This window comes from Pteropus vampyrus, unplaced genomic scaffold (genome assembly GCF_000151845.1).
Source record: "Pteropus vampyrus isolate Shadow unplaced genomic scaffold, Pvam_2.0 Scaffold70, whole genome shotgun sequence".
NCBI classification, from domain to species: Eukaryota; Metazoa; Chordata; class Mammalia; order Chiroptera; family Pteropodidae; genus Pteropus; species Pteropus vampyrus.
Genome location: NW_011888851.1, coordinates 1800456 through 1820765, shown reverse-complemented (window position 1 = coordinate 1820765; position 20310 = coordinate 1800456). Strand labels below are relative to the sequence as shown.

The window sequence follows — 20310 nt, the reverse complement described above, 5'->3', positions numbered from 1 at the left end:
TCTTAGTTTATTTGTGCATTTTAACAATTAAATTAATTCATAAATTTAATACTCAATAATTATATTTTATTTTAGACTACCTATGTACTTTTTGGCTTAGATGGTTGATGAATAAGCATTAATATTAGATTTCTAATAATTTGCTTCTTATATAACCATCAGTGACATTACCTCTGCTAACACACATATAAATTAAGTCGCAGGCATCAAATCCAAGTCTAAGCCTTGCAATTACATTAATAATTAACATCTATTATTAACTATGGGCCAAGAACTCACCTAAGCTATTTAAATATATTAATATACATAATATAAACATATAATTTTCTAAATTTCCATTTGTCTAATTCAAACAAATTTAGAAATGGCATAGAATTAAACTTCTGACATGTAAACATATTACCATGTTCCGGAAATAGATATTAACACTTAACAGTTAATAATTGCTTGTTAAGGAAGTTGTCCATTAATAAGGCCAGTTTTTAGTAAAACTAAAAGCATTTAGTTTCTTTAGCTTTCCTATCCTGACAATGCAATACCATGAAACCACAATCAAATACAGTAATGACAGCACTGGATGGATAGATCAGTACCATTGGTTACAGCTTAGTTTCATTCTTGGCACCACATAAAAACAATTAAGCCAATCACACAAACAAATCATTGCTGTTTAAAAGCACAAATTCACTAAGTGATGTTAATTATTGTACTTGTTAATCATGTTTAGTAAAGGCTACTTACAGTGTACATGTCTAAGCATGTACTATTTAGTTATAAAGATAATAGGTTATGTACGTATACATATCCAATTTAATACAATAGGATATATATGTATATCTTAATAACTTTATGAGAAACGTATTTTCCCTAACTTGCAGATAAAAAGCTGAGGACATACAGGTTAAACAACTTCCCTTAAGTTATACCACTAGTAAGGGTGGTACCAGGATTTGAATCCAGGCTGATCCATAGCTGAAACTCAGGGTTAAAATTGTAGCAGTGTTAGGAATTTAACACACGCCTTTCTTAAATGATTGCTAATAAAACTACTGCCAGCTCATCTGTCATTGAGGGGTAGAAATCTCTTTCTTATTTTAACACTAAAAGGCAGTTCAGGTTAAGGCTTTAAAAAGTATCAATTTAATACTGAATATTTAGAAATATGGTACACACAGACACCACAGTAATATAAAATACAAAGAATTTTAAACTCCTTTCTTATAAACCTTTGACATAGATGGCTGACAGCTCCTAACAGATAAAATTTTAGAGAAAGGTACCAGATAATTTGAGGGGGTGAGTTCATTTTAAAAACCGTTTAGTCATACAGACAGTAAGGTTTTTAAAAAAATAAGTATGACAAATATATGGATTTCTGAAGTATAAATTGACATACAAATCTATATATTTTCATATTTTTCACTGAAACATCTTTAAAGAAGTATTCTGTAACTTGAAGTTGAGAGCTCAAATTAGATATAATGAAAGCCATGAAGTTTTAATAAAATTGTGTAATTCGCATACCAAGTATTTACATAAAAGCAAACACAAAATTGCAAACATTTTATCCCCATAAAATTACTTACTAGAAGAATTATAATGTTCCTAATTTTGAATGTAAATAAGGAAACACACATAAGCAACACAAGAACTTAATTCTTCCTAGCAGCAGTGAAAGAGAAACATAATTGCCTCTTGGGGATTGTCAAAGCTTTCCTAGAACTCCAAGAGAGTACATTCTTTTGTAAAGCAGAGAGAACTAAAACTATATCCTTCACTAGCACACAAACCTATAAGCTTTCTTTTACAAACTTATAGATGCTCACAACTCTGAACCATAGGTTAGTGAACTGGACTAAAATGTCCTTACCCTCTATTTTCCCAAAAAGGTAGTTCCACACGGGGCGGTGTGGGGGGAGGGAAGCGTGTAGCATTATCTTTTTGCACCTGAACAGCTTGAATAAAATTTCAATTGTTGAATTTAAAGAGAAATAATCATCTTACATATAAGTAAGCTTGGTGGAACTTATGAAATAAATACAGCAGGTCCTCAAGAAATGTTTTGTTCAACGTCCTAGAGTTATAACATTGATAAAAGAAAAAAACTGATTCCCTCCTGGGGCCACCGTCTGTGTGGAGTTTGCACATTCTCTCCATGCCTGCATGGGTTTTTTTCTGGGTGTTGTTTCCTCTCACATCTCAAAGATATGCAGGTGAGGTTAATTGGTGTCTAAACTGTCTCAGTCTTACTAAGTGTGGGTGTGAGTGCACCCTGTAATGGAAGGGCGTCCTGTCCAAGGTTGGTGACCACCTGTGCCCAAGTGGCTCTGACGCCCGTGGATCCTGAACTAAGTGGGTTGGAAAATCATTATTTTACTTGTTTTTGTTACTTTATTAAATGTATGTATAGCTTACATTTATTTCAATATTTAATACTAGAAGTGTTTTGGGGTCTTTATTTAGAAGTTGGGTGATGTTTTTGTGACCAGAAATATGCCATAGAAACCTAAAATCAGCCTGTGGTAAAATTGGTTTCATTATACATAGTTTCGCTTAAAGTCAGTTTCTAAGAACCAACTGATGATATTACATGAGGACTTACTTTATTAGTTATTAGAACATATTCCTTAATGGAACTTAAAACATCAAAACTTAATTGGGTTATATTACTCATTTAAAAAGTTATTACAGGAGACATAAAAGGACTTTCTTGAATTTAGAGCAGTGATTGTAACCCTGATCGCAAATTAGAATCACTTGGAGCAGTTTTAGAAAAACAATGATTCCATTCCTAAAAATTCAGATTTAATTGTTGTGGGAGGGGGTCCATATTAAGAGCCCTCCAGATTCTAATATAAAGCAAGGGTTGAGAAACACTGCTTTGGAAGAATCATTACTCAGAATGGATTTGATTTAAATATATGAAATTTAAATTATGAGCACTTCCTACATGGTAGGCACTGTTCTAAGTATTAATAAGGAGGAAATTTTTTTCTATAAAAATTATTTAACAATATATCGTTTATCTTTTGAATGGGTATATAACTTTATTAAAATATTACTCAAAGCTTTTATTATGGTCTTTCATGAAAGATTTCCTTCTTTTCTGAACTATACTCACCACTGTAATAGAACACACTGAGAAACTTTCTCAAGATATATGAACATAATAACAATATAGATTTCACTTTTCAAGTCATACTATATGAGGTATTCTCCACCTTGTATCTGGAGTCACAAAACCATAATATAAGAACTGAAATTAGGTATTGCTTTAATGATTTAACAGAATCTCCTGCATCAAGAATGAACTACCATTAGTGTCAGTGCTTGCTTTAAATTGCCAAAAAAAAAAAAAAAAAAAAAAAAAATCTATGAGAGTGCCTTAGGGAACCTAGCTAGAATGGGTCTTTAATGCAGACCAAGTTTCCTGTGACCTATTTATAAAATATTTCTTTAAAAAAAGTTACGGGAATGTTTTTTGAAACAATTAGAAATTAGTTATCTTGAAAGAAAGTTTTTGAAATACTGCATAATTAGATATTTGTTACTACCTCAGGATAGCTATAGCTTTAATATTTTATATCAAAACCAACTTTATTATTATGAAACTCATCTGAAATGCATTTTAAGAAAATTAGATTTAAATTAATAAATATTTGTATCTACTCTTTAGCAGAAAAGTTTTCACGTTTAAATGTGCTAAAACCAACTGACTAATTTATTAATCTTATATTAGGCTAATTATCTTTCATAGCTAGACAGTAGGCCAAGGATGATGGAATTTTACTTAAACTGTACAATATGCACATATAAGAAAATGCAATAGCAATTTGTTTTCCATACTTGATAAAATTAAAACAACTTTAAAATTTTTATGAAAGCTCAGTAGTCAAAATAAATATTTAATAAAAATATACACCATAACAAGATATCAAGAACTTAGTGTTTAAAAATAAACTTTGTCACATTGTTTGACTTCAGTTAAACAGAACTCAGTTTAGTTGCTTAAGGTATCTAAGAACGATAAAAGTGTGTTTTTGGAAACATAATTAAAATTTAAATAACACAAGAGAGACAACACTAAGATGAAAGAGAAACTGTTTTAACTCAAAAGTTTAAATAAAGTTATTGAGACTTCTCAATGACTGTGACCCTAAGAAACACAAATAGTCTGGAGAGTGTAAGTCAAAGATAATTATGATTATGTGGTTCATGCTGTGAAATTCTGTGTGTAAAAAAATGAAAATACAGTATATATGAGTACCATTAGGAATGTTATATGTGTATATTTATGTAATTTAAAACTCTACCTGATTAAAAATTACATGAGTGAAGGAAAAGCACACAACTATGAAAATACATTCTTGAGCTCACATGTCATATGACTTATTTAAAAATGTTTCACATAGCATTCCTTCTAAAAAGCAACAAAAGAATACAACATAAAGCCAGTATTCTTTTGTAGTGAAAGTCCCTTGATTAAACAGGTCACTGAAGAAAAAAGAATGTATTCAGTAAGTGTTTTCAATCCAAAGCCAGATTCCAACAGGTAAAGGAAAAAGGAACTCAACTAATAAAATAGCAAATGCAGAATGTGCCCTCAAGGGATTATCATTCAGGCCTCAGATGATTTTTAATGGAGAGTAGTCAAGATTATTCTGCCACACAAATCTTCCTTCTATAATAAAAGCTACAAATTTGCCACCTATAACTTAATATTTCTGCTATAGTCACAAAAACTTAAAAAACTACGGTCATATCTTATATAATACATAATCCGGGATAAGACAGGTCTTTAACAAAAATCTTATTTTGACCCTATGTAGAGGCAACTTATGAAAGACTGTTTTGAATCCTTGCTATTTTTCAGAGCTCCCAGTATAAGCAATCACATGATATAGATGAAGTTCTTTGAAACCACTGTAGTATGATCAATAATGCTATTCACCATTTAAAATACGTTCAATTTCTTCCAGTCTTTTTAAAGCAGCAACTCTTTTCTTCTCAATTTCTTTGATATCTTTTGTTGTTTTGTGGGGGGTCTCTTTGTCTGTAATCTTTCCTAATTGTTTGTTGGATTTAGACTGACTTTTATTATCACTTGTTTTTATTATCTGAGTGGGTCTGGGTTCACTTCCGATTTCTTTAACATTTTCAGCTAGAATTTTTTCTCCTACACCTGAAGTCTTAGCAGCTGGGAATACTGGCTGTTCTATTAAACTAGATGAAGAAATTTTATCCCTGACTATATTCAAATGACGCTGAATATATTCTTCATGTGGTGCTAATGCCAATGTTTCAACTAGGCATCTTTCGGCTTTTAATAAGTCCTTCTCTTCAAAATAAACAACGCAAAGATTGTGTTTTCCTTGTACATTGCTTGGATCCATCTCTAAAATCTTTTCAAAACATTTTTTTGCTCCAAGTATATCTTTCTTTTGATTCATCAGAATGTCTCCCTTTAAAATGAGACCTTTAATATGATCAGGATAGTATCTGAGTAACTCTTCCAAAATTGGCAAAGCCATTAATTCCTTTGCAGTCTGAGAATATAGCAGAGCTAGATTAAACAAAGCACTTCTGAAGTCAGCTTGTAATTTTATGGCTTTCTTCATCCACATCTCTGCTTCAGTGTCCTTTTTGTCATCCATGGCAAGCATTCCCAGATTGAAATAACCATTAGCATCTTGTGGTTCTTCATTTATATAACTTAGAAGTCGTTTTCTAGCTTCAGGTCTGAGTTTAACCTCACCTATAATTTTTTTTTAAAGAAAAAAAAAATATATATATATATAGAGTTAACAAATAAGTCTGAAGAAAAAAGCCACTATCATACATTATTTAGTTAGATTACAAAAAGACATCAAAACAACTAACTGTTGCACCTAAATCAAAAAGCAGAAAGCGAAAAGTGCTATCTTCACAGGAAAGACAGTGTGTTTGAAACATGTTTGAAATGTTAGCCCATTTCCTTTCCTTTAAAGCAATAAGAGTGCCTCACAAACCAAAAGGGGCAATATATCTCCTTATAGTTTATAAGCTAACTGGGAGTAGCAGAGGAAGAATAGAGAATTAAAAGGAAGAGGCATGAGATTTGCCAACAGACATATATATTCAATCTTGATTCTCTTTAGAATTTGACTTTATTCATTGAACAAATTATTTAATTACTCTGGGTTAACTTACTGAAATTTCTTAGAATTACATGATACACACACACACACACACACACACACACACATACAGACACACACACACATATAAATGCTTAACAAACATTAACTATTATTGGATACACAAAATGTTTCAGTCTTACTAAATAGGATTTTATGTTACTTCAAACTTTTTAGGTTTCAAAGGTAAAAATGTACCATTAAATATAAAGCTTATAAGTATAAATATAAATTAGGATTTAATAAACAAATATTTATTGAGGTAATTTCTACTGCAAATAAATAAAAAAATTCAAGTTCTACAACTATGAACCTTAAAATACAATCTTGTGTTGGATAATGGGCATCTTTTATGATTACTAAGGTTAGCTATCTTTAGAAAAATATTAGCTGTTCTCTAAATTTATACTTTTTTGAATATCAAGCATACAGACCTCCCTCTATTCTTCTTTTGACAATATGACGAATACAGAAAACTTGTAGTAAATCAGTAGGCTTAAGTTCTCATCTTGGATTAGTTATTAAACTGGCCATATGATATTGGGGTAGCTGTTAAATACATTTGGTCCTCACTATCTAATCTACTAAATAGGAAATTGGTAAAAGTAAACTCAAAAGTCCGCTTTAGCTCTAAACTAATATGATCTTATGATTCATTCACTTTTTGCAAGTTTTAAAAAAGAAATGAAAAATATAGATTTTTCCAAACATAAAAATTAAGATTATAAATCAAACACACTGCCTTCTTAGTACTAAAATTCTTATGTCAAAGATTCCGATTCATTATAATTAGTATTTTTTTGCTAAATTATAGAAAATCTAGAAAATTAAAATATCTCAGAAAACAGTAAAACTGGATATACAATGATACCAAAAGTATTTGGTCTTATAAATCAAGAGAAAAGAATATTTTTTTCATAAACATATAGTGCTTTTAGCTCTCTAGAAATAATTATGCTAAAAACTGTATAATTTCACATTATTTGAACAGTATATTTATACACAAGATTATAGTTCCATGTATAAAATGACAGAATCTATAAGGCATTCCTTAATAGACTGCCTGAAAAATCAGTCTTAATATATACAAGAACAATTAGTATCATCATATTGTCAGTACATATTATTTGAGAAGTTTATCTATGTTAAATATTCTTCTTACAAGTCATTTATACAGTTTTGATATTAACTATCCATTCATTAAATATTTGCAACAGGTAACAGGAAGTTTTATTATATTTCAAACGACAATGTGTTTAAATATAGAAATATTTTGAGAAAACATACCTGATTCTTGCATCAATATTGCAGAATTGAATAATGCTAGCTTATGCTTTGGATTTAGTTCTAAAGCATGATTAAAGTTTTTTAGGGCTTCATTTGGTTCTTTAAGTTCAATATGAACAATCGCCAAGTTGTACCAAAGATCTGCATTATTTCTGTCCAACTCTAGTGCTTTAAGATATGCTTCTTTTGCTTTGAGAGGTTTATTCATTTTTAAAAGCAACTCTCCTCTGTGGAAAAATCAAGCACAAGCTTTATTTACAACATTACCATGTCAGTTTGTAGATACTATTTTTCACAAGTTTTAAGGTTTTCCACATATGCACAGCTTCCTATTTTCTTTTTAAAATTAGGCTCTTAAAATTTTCTTTCAAAAATAACCATTTATCCAAAGCAATCCTGAGAAAAAAGAACAAAGCTAGAGGTATCTAGCTTTGGACCTTGGTCTTAGAGGGGTTTTTGTGCACTTGACCCTAAAGGCAAGAGATGTAAAAGCAAAAAGAAATGAATGGAACTATATCAAACTAAAAAACTTCTGCACAGCAAAAGAAACCATCAACAAAACAAAAAGGCAACCAAACCGAATGACAGAAGATATTTGCAAATAATACCTTTGATAAGAGGCTAATATCCAAAATATACAAAGAACTCACACAACTCAGCAATAACAAAGCAATAACAAAAAAATTAGATTAAAATACCAAGCAAGATACACAGATGGCCAAGAGACGTATAAAAAGCTGTTCAACATCACTGGTTATTAGCAAAAGGCAAATCAAAACCCCAAGTGAGATACCACCTCACAACCATTAGAATGGCTTTCATAAAAAAAACAAGAAATAACAAGTGTTGGAGAGGATGTGAAGAAAAAGGAACCCTCCTACACTGTGGGAATGTAAATTTGTGCAACCACTATGGAAAAATCATCAACAAAACAAAAAGGCAACCAAACCAAATGACAGAAGATATTTTGCAAATTTGGAAATTTCTCAAAAAATCAAGAATAGAACTACTATATGATCCAGCAATTCCTCTTCTGTGTATTTACCCAGAAAATATGAAAACACTTATTCACAAAGATATATGTACTCCTATATTCATTGTAGTGTTATTTACAATAGCCAAGACATGAAAACAACCTAAGTGTCCATTGATGGGTGATTGGATAAAGACGTAGTATATATGTACAATGGAATACTTTTCAGCTATAAAAAGAAATGAAATAATGCCATTTGTGACAACATGGTTGGATCCTGAGAGTATTATGCAAAGTGAAATAAGTCAGATGGAAAAGGACAAAAAAGTATGATTTCACTCACATGTGGAATATAAAACAAAAAGTAACAATCAAAACAAACTAATAAAGACAATAGAATGGTGGTTGCCAGAGGGGAAAGACGTAGGGGGGAGGGCAAAGTGGGTCAAATATATGGTAACTGAAAGAAACTTGACTTTGGGTAGGCTCATGCAACAGACTATAAAGATGTCAAATAAAAATCTTGTATACCTGAATATTATATAATGTAATTAACCAATACATTAAAAAAAAATTAACAACAAAACACGCACAACCAAAAATAACTGTCTGAAATTGTCCTCAAACCTGAACTCATGAGTGGCAAATTTGGCTTAATATGTTCTCAAATATTATTAAAGAAGGAAAAAGCATGCCTGACATTAGAGAGTAAGATGTGGGGAGGTATTCAAGGAAGGGGAACAGAGAAAATAAATTCTTCGACTATATCTTGAAAGGAGTCAGACTAGACTATATCAGGAAAATGACAGCAGTTGGAGATCAATTTGTTAGGAAACCAAGTAATAATAGCATTTGAAGAAGGAAAATAAATTCAGTAGTGATGAGGAAAATTCCAATATTTTAATTTATGTTAGAAGTCTTACTACACACAAAAAAGAACATTTGAAATTTTTTTACACCTTTTTATATTAATTTTGTCTTCTTCAATGTATTCTTATAAAATGACCATTAACTGAAAAAAAAAAAAAAGAATTTAAAAAACCGATCAGGTAGGGTAGAAGGAGCGCTAGTGCCACCTACAGATACCTTTGAGAAACACATCTGGATCTGAGGATCACGATTTGAAAACTATTTTACAAATCTTTCTAATACATTTCTATTTCCTGTTAGAGAGTTTAAAAAGTCATTTTTGATTAAGAACATATGTGCAAGTCATTTTAAGTATCAATATGAGTTACTTTTATTCTAATACTATTCTTTCCTAAAGTATCAGCATAGGAATGAAGTCAAATAAACAACTACTGATATTCTCAATAAGAGAACTTTTAGAATGGGTATTTGTCCAAAATGTTATTATTTTTTTTTTTATGCAGAGACTGTTGAACAATTCTTTATGGATTAGCACATGACAAGTTTTATTTATAGACGCAATTCTGCTAAATCTAGGGAATTTCAAGAAGTAATGCATAATACCAAACAAAGACAGCTTCCAACTTATGAAGACACCAAAAAGTTATTAAATTTTAAATGCTTTTTCCTCATAGAAACAATGTTAAAAATCATGATTCGGTTTCTGGGCTGGGTTATAAAATAAAGTTTAACATACTATTTTCCTTAAGTATAATACAAATGAACACACAGGAAAATATATCAAGTTCTAACATGTGATGCCAAAATTTTTTTTTACTGACAACTAAAAAGTTTCTTTGTGGTAAAGGCATCAATAACCAGTCAATTCTCGGTATTTATTCAAGAAAGCTCCTGCGAGTTGGATATTAGAAGTACGTATTACAACATGTAAGTTTCAGTGTTTTAAATAAAATGAATTTGGTGATGAGAAGCAAATGAAACTAAAAAGGATCATCTTCTGATCTTTCTTTTATATGAGACCTAAAGTTTACTATTATAAGTTATGAACTCTTGTCAATTTCAAATCAAATCAATTAGATTAGATTGTTAGTCTAAAACAGGCTTTGTTTCTATGTTCTGGCTTGCCATCTAAAATTACTGAGGGGGAAAAATGTCAATTTGATGAAAATGTACGTGCAGATGTAGCTTCAATTTTCTATAATGACAGCTTAAAGTGAACTACAATACCTGCTAATGTAAGCCTGCTTGAAGTCGGGCCTCATGCTTATTGCTTGTCGATACAGCTGATCTGCTTCTTCCAGTCGGGACTCATTTGCTCGGATGAGGTTGGCCAGATTAATATAAACATTTAGGTGGTTAGGGGCAATTCTGGCTGCATATTTTTTACCAGGAATAATCTGTTCAGAAGAAGAGGCAGTTTCATAATTTGATATTTCATTACCAAATAAAAGTCAAGAGTAAGCAGGCCTAGTAGCTTATTTAAAATACATATAGAATATAAAAAGATAGTATTACTAGTTTTACTGCTATATTAAAATTATAAAAATGTGAAAGCATCTGTGGTATTCAAAAATGTAAATAAAATAGTATTTTGTAGCACTGAAGGTTATATTTTTCATTTATGACAGCTCAATAGAATATGCTTAGCTTTTTATTTATATGTGTCATTTTATGAACTCATATAAATCATAACATTTAGAGGCTAACGTCTCTTAGTATGTTTATGTCAGACCAGGAATAGAACTCGGGACTCTTTCCTCTCATGCTACCAGCAAAATATTTACTGATTGTGACAACAGGGTACTTAATTTTAGTTTAAAGTTATACTAAAACCTCACTTGTTGAGTAGAATTAGAAAATAAAATTCTCTTATTACTAATTATTCAAGTTATGTAAAGGTTATAACATACATGTTATATAGGGACCGAAATTTTCCATGAACATAATAAATTATATCTGATAAAAATCAATACTGAACACAATTTAACATTAGAATCTTAGGACTGAAATATTCTTAAGATATCATGTGGTCCAACTTTGTTTTTAAAACATTTATCAAACTATCCAATCATTTTAATATTACTACTACTATTATTACTATAGTATTAATAAATACTATAATTGAGAAAACTGTAGCTCATGGTAAATAATCTTTTCTGATGATCCACAGCTTGTCAAGGGCAAGATCAGATTTTTCAACTTTGAGGGCATATTGTGATATCCAATTATCCAATGAATCTTGTACTTATGTCATTATAACTGATGAACACAATGTAGCAAGAGATGTATCTATTTTGTTTTATTATTTTTTGATAGGAATAATGTTGAATTTAGTGCTTAATGTACATAAATTTTTTTCGCTTAAAGTCATTTAACTCGATAACTTATAATCAAGAATATCTAAAATTCATAACTTTATGGATTTAGTTTTTATAAACAGACTACACAAAATTTTTTTTTAATTACATGAGCTGGAAAAGTAATATAATCCTTTATAAGACTTGTAGTAATAGATGGTTCATTGGATGCCTTACTTTTATATTAATAAATTGAAGAAAAAGTAAGGATTTTCCATCTAGATAATCCTATTTAATGTGGATATCTACTAGATATGACACAATAGGAATAAATTATGACAACTTACTTGAGGCATCAGTGACTTAGCCATCATGTAAGATTCTTCAGCTTCTTTGGTTCTATTTAAATTTTTATAAGTTCTTCCTACATTCATGTGGGCACCAATATCATCTAAAATTTTAAAGAAATTATTTGTTGACAAATATATGAAATAGTATTCAATGTAAATGACTAAGACATGCTTCCAGTAACAAAAATACTAAGCAAAAAACGCAAAAGCAGGCTAAGGTTCTCCTTCCTCCTTAAAGTTTTTCTAATACAACTTACTATAACTTATGATCAATGCTACACTAGCAAATTATTAACTAAAGTACTGTAAAGACAGAAAATACACATATAACATGAAAAAAACTATTTGAATAGACATGAGAGGGAATAAAAAGAGGTAATGAAGAAACTGACATCATTTTTCTTCACTATATTTTACTATACTATACTAATGCTTGCCTTCATTTCCTTAAACTCATAGCTGTGGAATTCACTCAAAAAGTATGGCTCAACTCTAAAAGTGAAGAGGATCTACAAGTAAAAGGATCATAATTCCTAGATTTATTTCAAATATGATAACTAACAAATATGTGCACATGGTTGGATAGTGGCAAAGAGATATGAAAAAACTTTGTGATTTTGTTTTTTTAAAATTTTTGTAAAATGTGGTTAGAATGCAAGTATAATGGAATTTCAGGATTCTATGTTAATATATAGCAGCCCATCTCTCATAAATGATGATAAATTCCTATATAATTTATTTAAAACTTTTTAAAAGGTTGTGTTAATATTAGAATGTCAGGAACTTTTGTCTCATTTTGATATGGAAAACTGAATCCCAGAAATTTATTCAGGTGTATAAAAATATGCAATTTAAATAAGAAAGATATGAGGGTTTAAGATATGTTTCCCAGTAAATATTTCAAAGGTTTGGAATCAAGATAGAAAGAAGGGAGAAGATCATAATCAGACAAATTTAGGCAACATGAATCTCTAACAGACATGACAAGGTTTCAAATTATGATTACTACTTGCCTGTGACACCGATGATTTTGCAATTGTGGAATAGTTCTCTGCCTGCAACTCCCAGGATACATAGGGGCCAAGCATATATATCTTAGGCATTCCCCTAGGAGGAGAGTAACAGTCCTAAGATCTTGCTACATTATGTTTCAGGCTGGCAATTATGTGCACTGCGCAAAAACTGTCAGATACAGTGTGGATTTGGTTAGAGAACTGGGGGAAAAGGTTGGGGGTAGGGGGTTGATTTCTGTTTTGGGGATGTATTGCTGAATCACAGAGTGTCAGGAGAGGGTCAAGCAAAACAAAACAAAACAAAAAAAAAGAAAAGAAAAGAAAAAATATCTTTAGGCTATCCATTTCCAATCCTGGCTGCAAACAGAATACCTATGTAGCTTTTAAAAATTAAGATACTTTAAGCCACACCCAGCTCTATCAAAACGGAATCTTTAGGAATCAAATTTGCAAAAATGTTTTTAAAGTTTAAAAGGCAGTTTCATGCAGAGCCAACATTGAAATTCATTGCATTACCAAATGCATATGAAAATAGAGTAGGTAGTCTTTGCTCTTTAAAGCTCAATTTATAAACATCAGATAAATTTATATCATTTACTCCAGAGGTCAGAAAGTTACCTAGGAAAAACTAAATATATATAAAACCCCCCAAAATAAAGTTTAGATTAAAAAAAAAAGTAAAATTATGTCAGCTAAATATTTAAAATGTTTCTCAAATCAGTCCCAACCAATAGATAATGTCTTTAAACGAGGTTATCTATTTGGATGATAGACAAAGAAAATTCCTACCCACTGGAATCAGGATTTTAGGAGTATGGCAAGGAGATACTATCATCAATGAAGACTTCAGACACTAGAGTCAGGCAGCCCCACTTTCTCAAAGAACAAAGATAGCAATTAGAAAGCCTTTAGCATCAAAAGGATTACTCAGTACAGCTAATAAAATAAGAGGCAAAGTCTCTAAGCAATTTCTTTAAAAGTGGCAAAGTTTTAAGATTCCAGAGGAGGAAATAGCAGAACTGGTAAGGTAAATTTAAATTTGGGGGTGGGGGAGTTAAGGTTAAGAAAAGCAGGCAACATGTAAAATTCAATGACATTTAAATGACTAAAAAGCTAGAGAATTTCAAAGAATAATCCTGCTACTAAGAGTGCACTAGTCGAGCCAACAGCAGAGTGAATACAACAGTCTGTCTTCAATGTATATGAGGACTGGCAAGTATCAGGCAACTCTGTATCTAATAATTCTTCAGTCATCAACAGTGAAGTCAACTATTCCCAGACCTATGGCCTAAGCATCTATGTTGCTTTCCAGTATTACCTAGCCAAAGAAAAACTGTCGATTCATTTAAAAGGTAAATTTATAAACGTAAGAAACTCCCCAAAACTCTCTAAAAGTCATTTCCATCCTGATGGCATCCAACTTGAACAGGTCCCTGACTCTTTTCTGATATGGTCGCAAATATTCAGACTTAGATAAAAACAAAATCATTTATTTTAAGGCAAAAAACATACCTTAATTCTGGTGTTTCTTGAAAAAAAAAAAAAATCTACCCTTGTCTTAAAAAGGTGTTTATGGACACTGTAATTCCAGTTGCAAAAATTTCATCTATGTAAATTAGGATTTAAAAAAAAAAAAAAAAACACTTGTACCATCAAAACAAAAAAATTGCCATCAATTGTTCATCTAACATGAAATGCATTATCATCTGGTCAAAGATCAGTGTATAGTTTATGTTCTTATTCTGGCTAAGCAAGAAAAGCCTTTAGACTGAATTTTTAAGTTAACTTTAAAATGTTAGAATCCCTACTCCATGTGATGCTATACTGTTCCAGGGTTTTAAATAGCATCAATATGCTTGTTACTCCAAATTTTTATCTCTAGTCCTGACCAATTCATTGCCCTCATCTCCAGACTTATAAATCTATCTTCAGCTGTCTATCTAACAGGGACAAAAAGGACTCCTGATTTCCCTCCCTAGAAGTCGTTTCATCTGTCAAATATATCTCTGAAGAATATAGCTAAAAAACAAAAAAATAATCCAAGAAGATTCTGAATGCCAAATTCGATGTTTCTAAGTTTATGTACTTTTTCGTAATATATTGTAATAAATTGGTTTATCTGTTTCCCTAGTCTATGGCTCATTAGAAACAGCAATTTTGAGAGTATGGTAGGGAAGTCTAAAGGAGACAGGTTCAGCAAGGATCTCAAAAACAACAAGAAGTGACAACTGACAATAAGGGGAAAAATTATTTTAAAGTTGAGTGCCTATACCTAGCAACATCCTGTGATATGCATACTATTCATTAGATAAAATTAAACATGCACATACATGACCACCCATACCATTTAGTCTTTAAAACAGTGCAATGAGAAAAAATTACTGTCCCAATTTAGAAATGAGAGATAAGGGTAAAGGGGCTTAAATAATGACTTCTAAGAAAGTACCTGTGTGTTTGACATCAAAGATAACTTTGCTCTCTAAAAACTCCTCGAAGGAATCTAAGATTTCGGAAAGTAATGAACTGGAACTACCATAGTTAGTGGCTATTGACTGTGATGGGTAAGACTGTGCTAGATGATGCAGAGGGACGAAGATGAATAAGATGCTTGTGCTGTCCTAAACTAGGGAGCGCCTCAGTTTAAATAAACAAATGTTTTTAATAAGCACACATTTAAATACATAAATATGATATAGTACTAAGTAGAAAATTACAAAGATCATAGGAAAGATACAGAAGTTGTAAGGAGCTTTAAAGATGAGAAATGATAGGAGGGTTTTTAAGAAGCCATGTAAAGTAGATTGCAAAAGATGGGTAGGATATGATAGTAGGTAGATGGGAAAGGAGGGACAAGAGGGGCGATTCTAGGCTCAAAGAACATGAACAAGGCAAAGAGGTGAGAAAACTCAAGATAGGTACCCTATATTTCAAGTAAAACTAAAATACATGAAGAGCCAAGTGAGATAAAACTGGAAAGCTAAACCATTAGTTATAGTTCTACAACTTTCTCTTCATCTTTCTATAACTGAAATTTGGCTCTGCCTTGGGGACATGGTTTAAACTGTAGCTCTTCCAAGTGGTGACTGTGTTTTTTTATCCCTTGTAATACTGGGCTTGAAGGCAAGGTAGGTAGGTGTCCTCCTTGATCCTTATCACTTCCAGATTATTCTCATTAAATCTTAAAATCACTCTTCTCTGAATTTTATTCAGGTCATTAAAATCTATTATCCACAATCCATCCTTGTTGCAGTCACCGATCTCTGGGTCATAGCTCCTGGTTCCTTGTCATTCTCTTCAATATCATAGTTTTCAAAATTCTTAGTGATTTCAAAATGAACATAAATGAATCTTCTAATATATGGCCTTGTTATCGTTTCTTCCAAAGATTTTCACCTCCATCTTCCTTTTAATAGTTACTTTAATGGCCACGGTCACATCTAATAGAAAAATAGGAGACACTGCCTGCCACTCCCCACCCCTCCGAGAATATTTAGAAAGGTGTTTGTGGCGGTACTTTTTGATCATCATTCTGAATGGAAAGTAATGATGGCCATTTGGTGGGTGGAGGTCATGTCTGGTACATATACTGAAATACAGTTCTGCACGCTTGAAACGCCAATAGCATCCTTATTGAAAAATATTTATACTCTAGGCTAGACTCTACAAAGATACCAACATTTTTTTTTAGACCTATAAACCATTGATCCTAACACCTTTCCTCCATCCCTCACTACTCCCTTCCCAACCCTTCTTAACCAGTTTAGATTCTGAATTCCATTATTACAACCACTCCCTTATTACTTTCTTGTTTAGTAATACACAACTGACAAAATCTTAATCCTATTTAAATTATCCATGCCTGTACCACTATAGCCGTAAAGCAGCAGAAGAAATATATAATCACATCAACTGGTTTAATTTTAAATGAAGTATTCCTAACCTTAAGTAGGGTGTTAGAGCTGTTTGGCAATTATACCACATTTTCCTTGTCTTGATCTTTGTTTCTCAAAGAGTGATCCATGGGCTAAGCATCGCCTATGAACTATTAGAAATGCACAGGTCCTACTCTAAAACTCTATACATCAGAACATGCACCATAATAAGATTTCCAAGTGATTCACACACATGTTAAAGTTAGCGAAGTTCTATCCTAGATAACTACTTCACCCCTTCTCCTATTCATAGATCTCCAGCCCTGCCTACCCCTTCCTCTACTGATTCTGTTTTCCGTTTCATTGAGAAAACAGAAGTAAACAGAGGGCAACTTCCAGAAGCTTCCTCCATGTCATCTATTCACCTGCCCATACCCCATATCCATATACTCTATCTTCCCTGTTACCACGGGATATTGGTTCTACAACTGAATGAAGCCCCTCACCTATGCACCAATCCTATTTATCTCTTTTTATCTATTCAAGGACATTGAGCTAGTAATTAGTCCCCTCACCTTCAATTATTACTTTTCCTAGCTTCGAAGAATTAGCTTTGTTTCTCCCAGCTTGAAATAAAAACAAACAAAAAAACTCTCCTATCATTCTCCCACCCTTTCCTGACTCCATAATCCAGCACTGCCACCGTTTGTCGATACACTTTTTAAAAGTTTCATTACCAATTATTCTTCCTCCACTCTCCTAAATTCATTCCTATCAAGCTCTTGTATCTATCACTCCACCAAAATTGTTCATCAGTGCCACCCAACAACTCCACAATGTTCAAAAAAAATTCCTTAAGTATTTTATATAAGTAGTTCTAATATTTAATCCAATTCAAAATAAGCCAGTATTGAACACTGGTAATATTCAAATCACTTAAAATAAAGTTTGAAAATAAACTCTACCTTATTTCCCCCAAATATCAAGATTTCAAAAAGAAAAGAAACTATTAAAATAATTTTATTAATACTGCTTACCTGGCTGAACATAGGTAGCCTGTAAGAAGTATTTCAAAGCTCTCTCGAAGTTCTTTTCATTTTCCAAAGCATGACCCACATTATTCCATAACTTGGCATTATTTTTATTTACCTTAAATATATAAGTACAGACAGAAATTAGTTACAGTTAAAAAAATAACACTCCAATTAACAGATATTTGTTTGATATACTATTAGGAATGAAGTGTTCCACGGAAATGTCCATGAATAGATAAATGTGGTCAAAAGGTAAAAATCTCCGGTTACGAGGTAAATTCTGGGGATGCAATGAACAGCATGGTGGCTATATTTAACAATACTATATTGTATATTTAAAAATTTGTAATAGAGTAGATCTTGAAAATTCTCATCACAAGAAAAAATAGTTTGTAACTGTGAGGTGATGGATGTTAACTACTTATTGTGATAATCATTTCATAATAAAAACAAAAAGCAAATCATTATGTTGTACACTTTAAACTAATACAAAGTTTATGTCAAAATTATATCTCAACAAAACAAGAAATCATTCAGATTTTCTCCTGGAAAAAAAAATGTATATATGGCTTCAATTAACATAGTTATTTGTTTGGTAAACTACTGGGATGGAGTGTTCCATGGAGATGTCCCTGGAGATGAGGAAGGAGCCAAATGTACATTTCTTCACCAAATTTACTCTCTCCCTTTCAACATCAACATACTAAAACCACAGTAATCTGATTTCATCTATTTTATTACAATTTTACTAAAAATATTATTTGATTAAAGCATAGTGCTGTTTGAAAACTCCTGCTCTATTACTTGTATTCTTTTGGGAGAAAAGATATTTGAACATGAACATATGTTTAAACCCTGCACTAATTACTTATTTTTAGGCTCAAAAAAAGTTACTTATGTAGTATATTATGGTAATGAGAACCCTGGGATTAAAGTTCTAAGTTGATCTGTGCTTTCAGAATTCACAGATGGGCGTGGTATTCCTGGTACCTAGTCAAAGAACTAGCTGCAGTGATTGGGAATGTGGTTTTGAGCATTGTCCTGGGAATAAGGACAAGCAAAATTCCTGAAAATTAAGGGGCTTCATTAGTATTCCAGGAGTGCGGATTCATAAGGATGGTAATGAGGACTCATTTGTTTGTAGACTTTGGAGCTAGGGGAGACAGTGTAATTACTGAGTAGTATAAGAGGACATTCATCTGATTTTAGGTGTATGTCAAATCAAGAAGTTACACAGACTACTGGAATGAGGCAGTGATCTAGTAAAGCTAGTCAATGGAGAGTACAGAAATAGTCAAAAGGAAGTTCAGAATTTAGAGATTTAGAGAGGTAAGGGAGCACCTGAAAAAATATCTTGCTTGTAGCATTTATAGAAAACAAATTTAACGGTTTTCAAAAAGATCTTATTCCTATTTATGTTGTCTAGTCTACAGAAATGCTAAATTACTCCTTTCTGCGAGTTCGTATCTTTCCTATAGTATCATAACTATCAATTGGTTATCTTCTACATGGGACGGGGGGGTGGGGTGGGGGGGGTGGCAGTGCCATTTTTTGCTATGTATTTTATTTCACTGAATTTAAGATGCCATCAATTATTAAAACTTGCCTTTATTTTATGTACCAATAAGAAAAAAGATCATTAATTAACTATAAGATGCCTTTCACACTGTAAGATTTATTCTAATTTCAGCAATGTTAAGATTTTAAAATGTGTACCTTAAGAACCAATAAAATATAGTATTCTTATTTAAATATTTTATTATTTGAGCTTCTAACAACTCTATAGCACTTAGGGAACTATTCATATATGCTGTGGACATACAGGTAAGTACTATTCAGAGCACTGGTTACAATACAGAACAAATAATTTTTACTAATCTTTTGGTGAAGTACTTAATATTGACAGTTATTGTCTAACTAAAAATAAAGTTAAAGTATTTTAGATATAGCTATAAGAAGTAATTGATGACATACTGTCATTCTGGATAATACTTTACCTTCAAGGCTGACATAAACAACGTATATTCAGACTCCCAATCCCAATTTCTGTGGAGTGTTTTTAAGGCATGAGTGAGTATCACCATAGACAGACAAACCCAGGATAACTTTTTTAATACACTGTTTTTGAGACAGAAACAAAACAAAAAAACATTGTCTATATCACCAAAAGCATTTTACCTTTTAGAACAGAGGTAAGAAATATGTTAAATATCTTCAAATGTTTGAATTTACTTTAAAGAATAGGGATAGTTCTAATAATCATCCAAATTCAGAGGGAACAACACTCAAAAAATTTAGGTATTATGAATACCATCTTCTACTTCAGTCTTCAGTTATATTAAGTATTCCAATATTTGACTTTATTTCAAAAGCTTTGTTGAGATTTAATAACAAAAAATAAAATCAGCTTTTAATTATGACTTTTCATATGTAGAGTC

General features: G+C 31.6%; 1 protein-coding gene across 4 annotated transcripts in view; it reads right to left on the bottom strand.

Moving 5' to 3' along the window:
• Positions 1-1117: 1117 nt before the first annotated feature.
• The window catches only part of TMTC3 (transmembrane and tetratricopeptide repeat containing 3), a 54396-nt gene continuing 35203 nt past the window's right edge, over positions 1118-20310 (bottom strand). For all 4 annotated transcript variants that reach the window (XM_011361752.2, XM_023531549.1, XM_023531548.1 and 1 more), the window contains 6 exons: positions 19870-19990; positions 17876-17987; positions 11951-12054; positions 10534-10703; positions 7464-7690; positions 1118-5755 (listed from right to left, as the gene is read on the bottom strand). In XM_011361752.2, coding sequence (XP_011360054.1) covers positions 4944-5755; positions 7464-7690; positions 10534-10703; positions 11951-12054; positions 17876-17987; positions 19870-19990 — 1546 coding nt within the window. In that variant the 3' untranslated portion in view covers positions 1118-4943. The remainder of the gene's footprint in view (positions 5756-7463; positions 7691-10533; positions 10704-11950; positions 12055-17875; positions 17988-19869; positions 19991-20310) is intronic.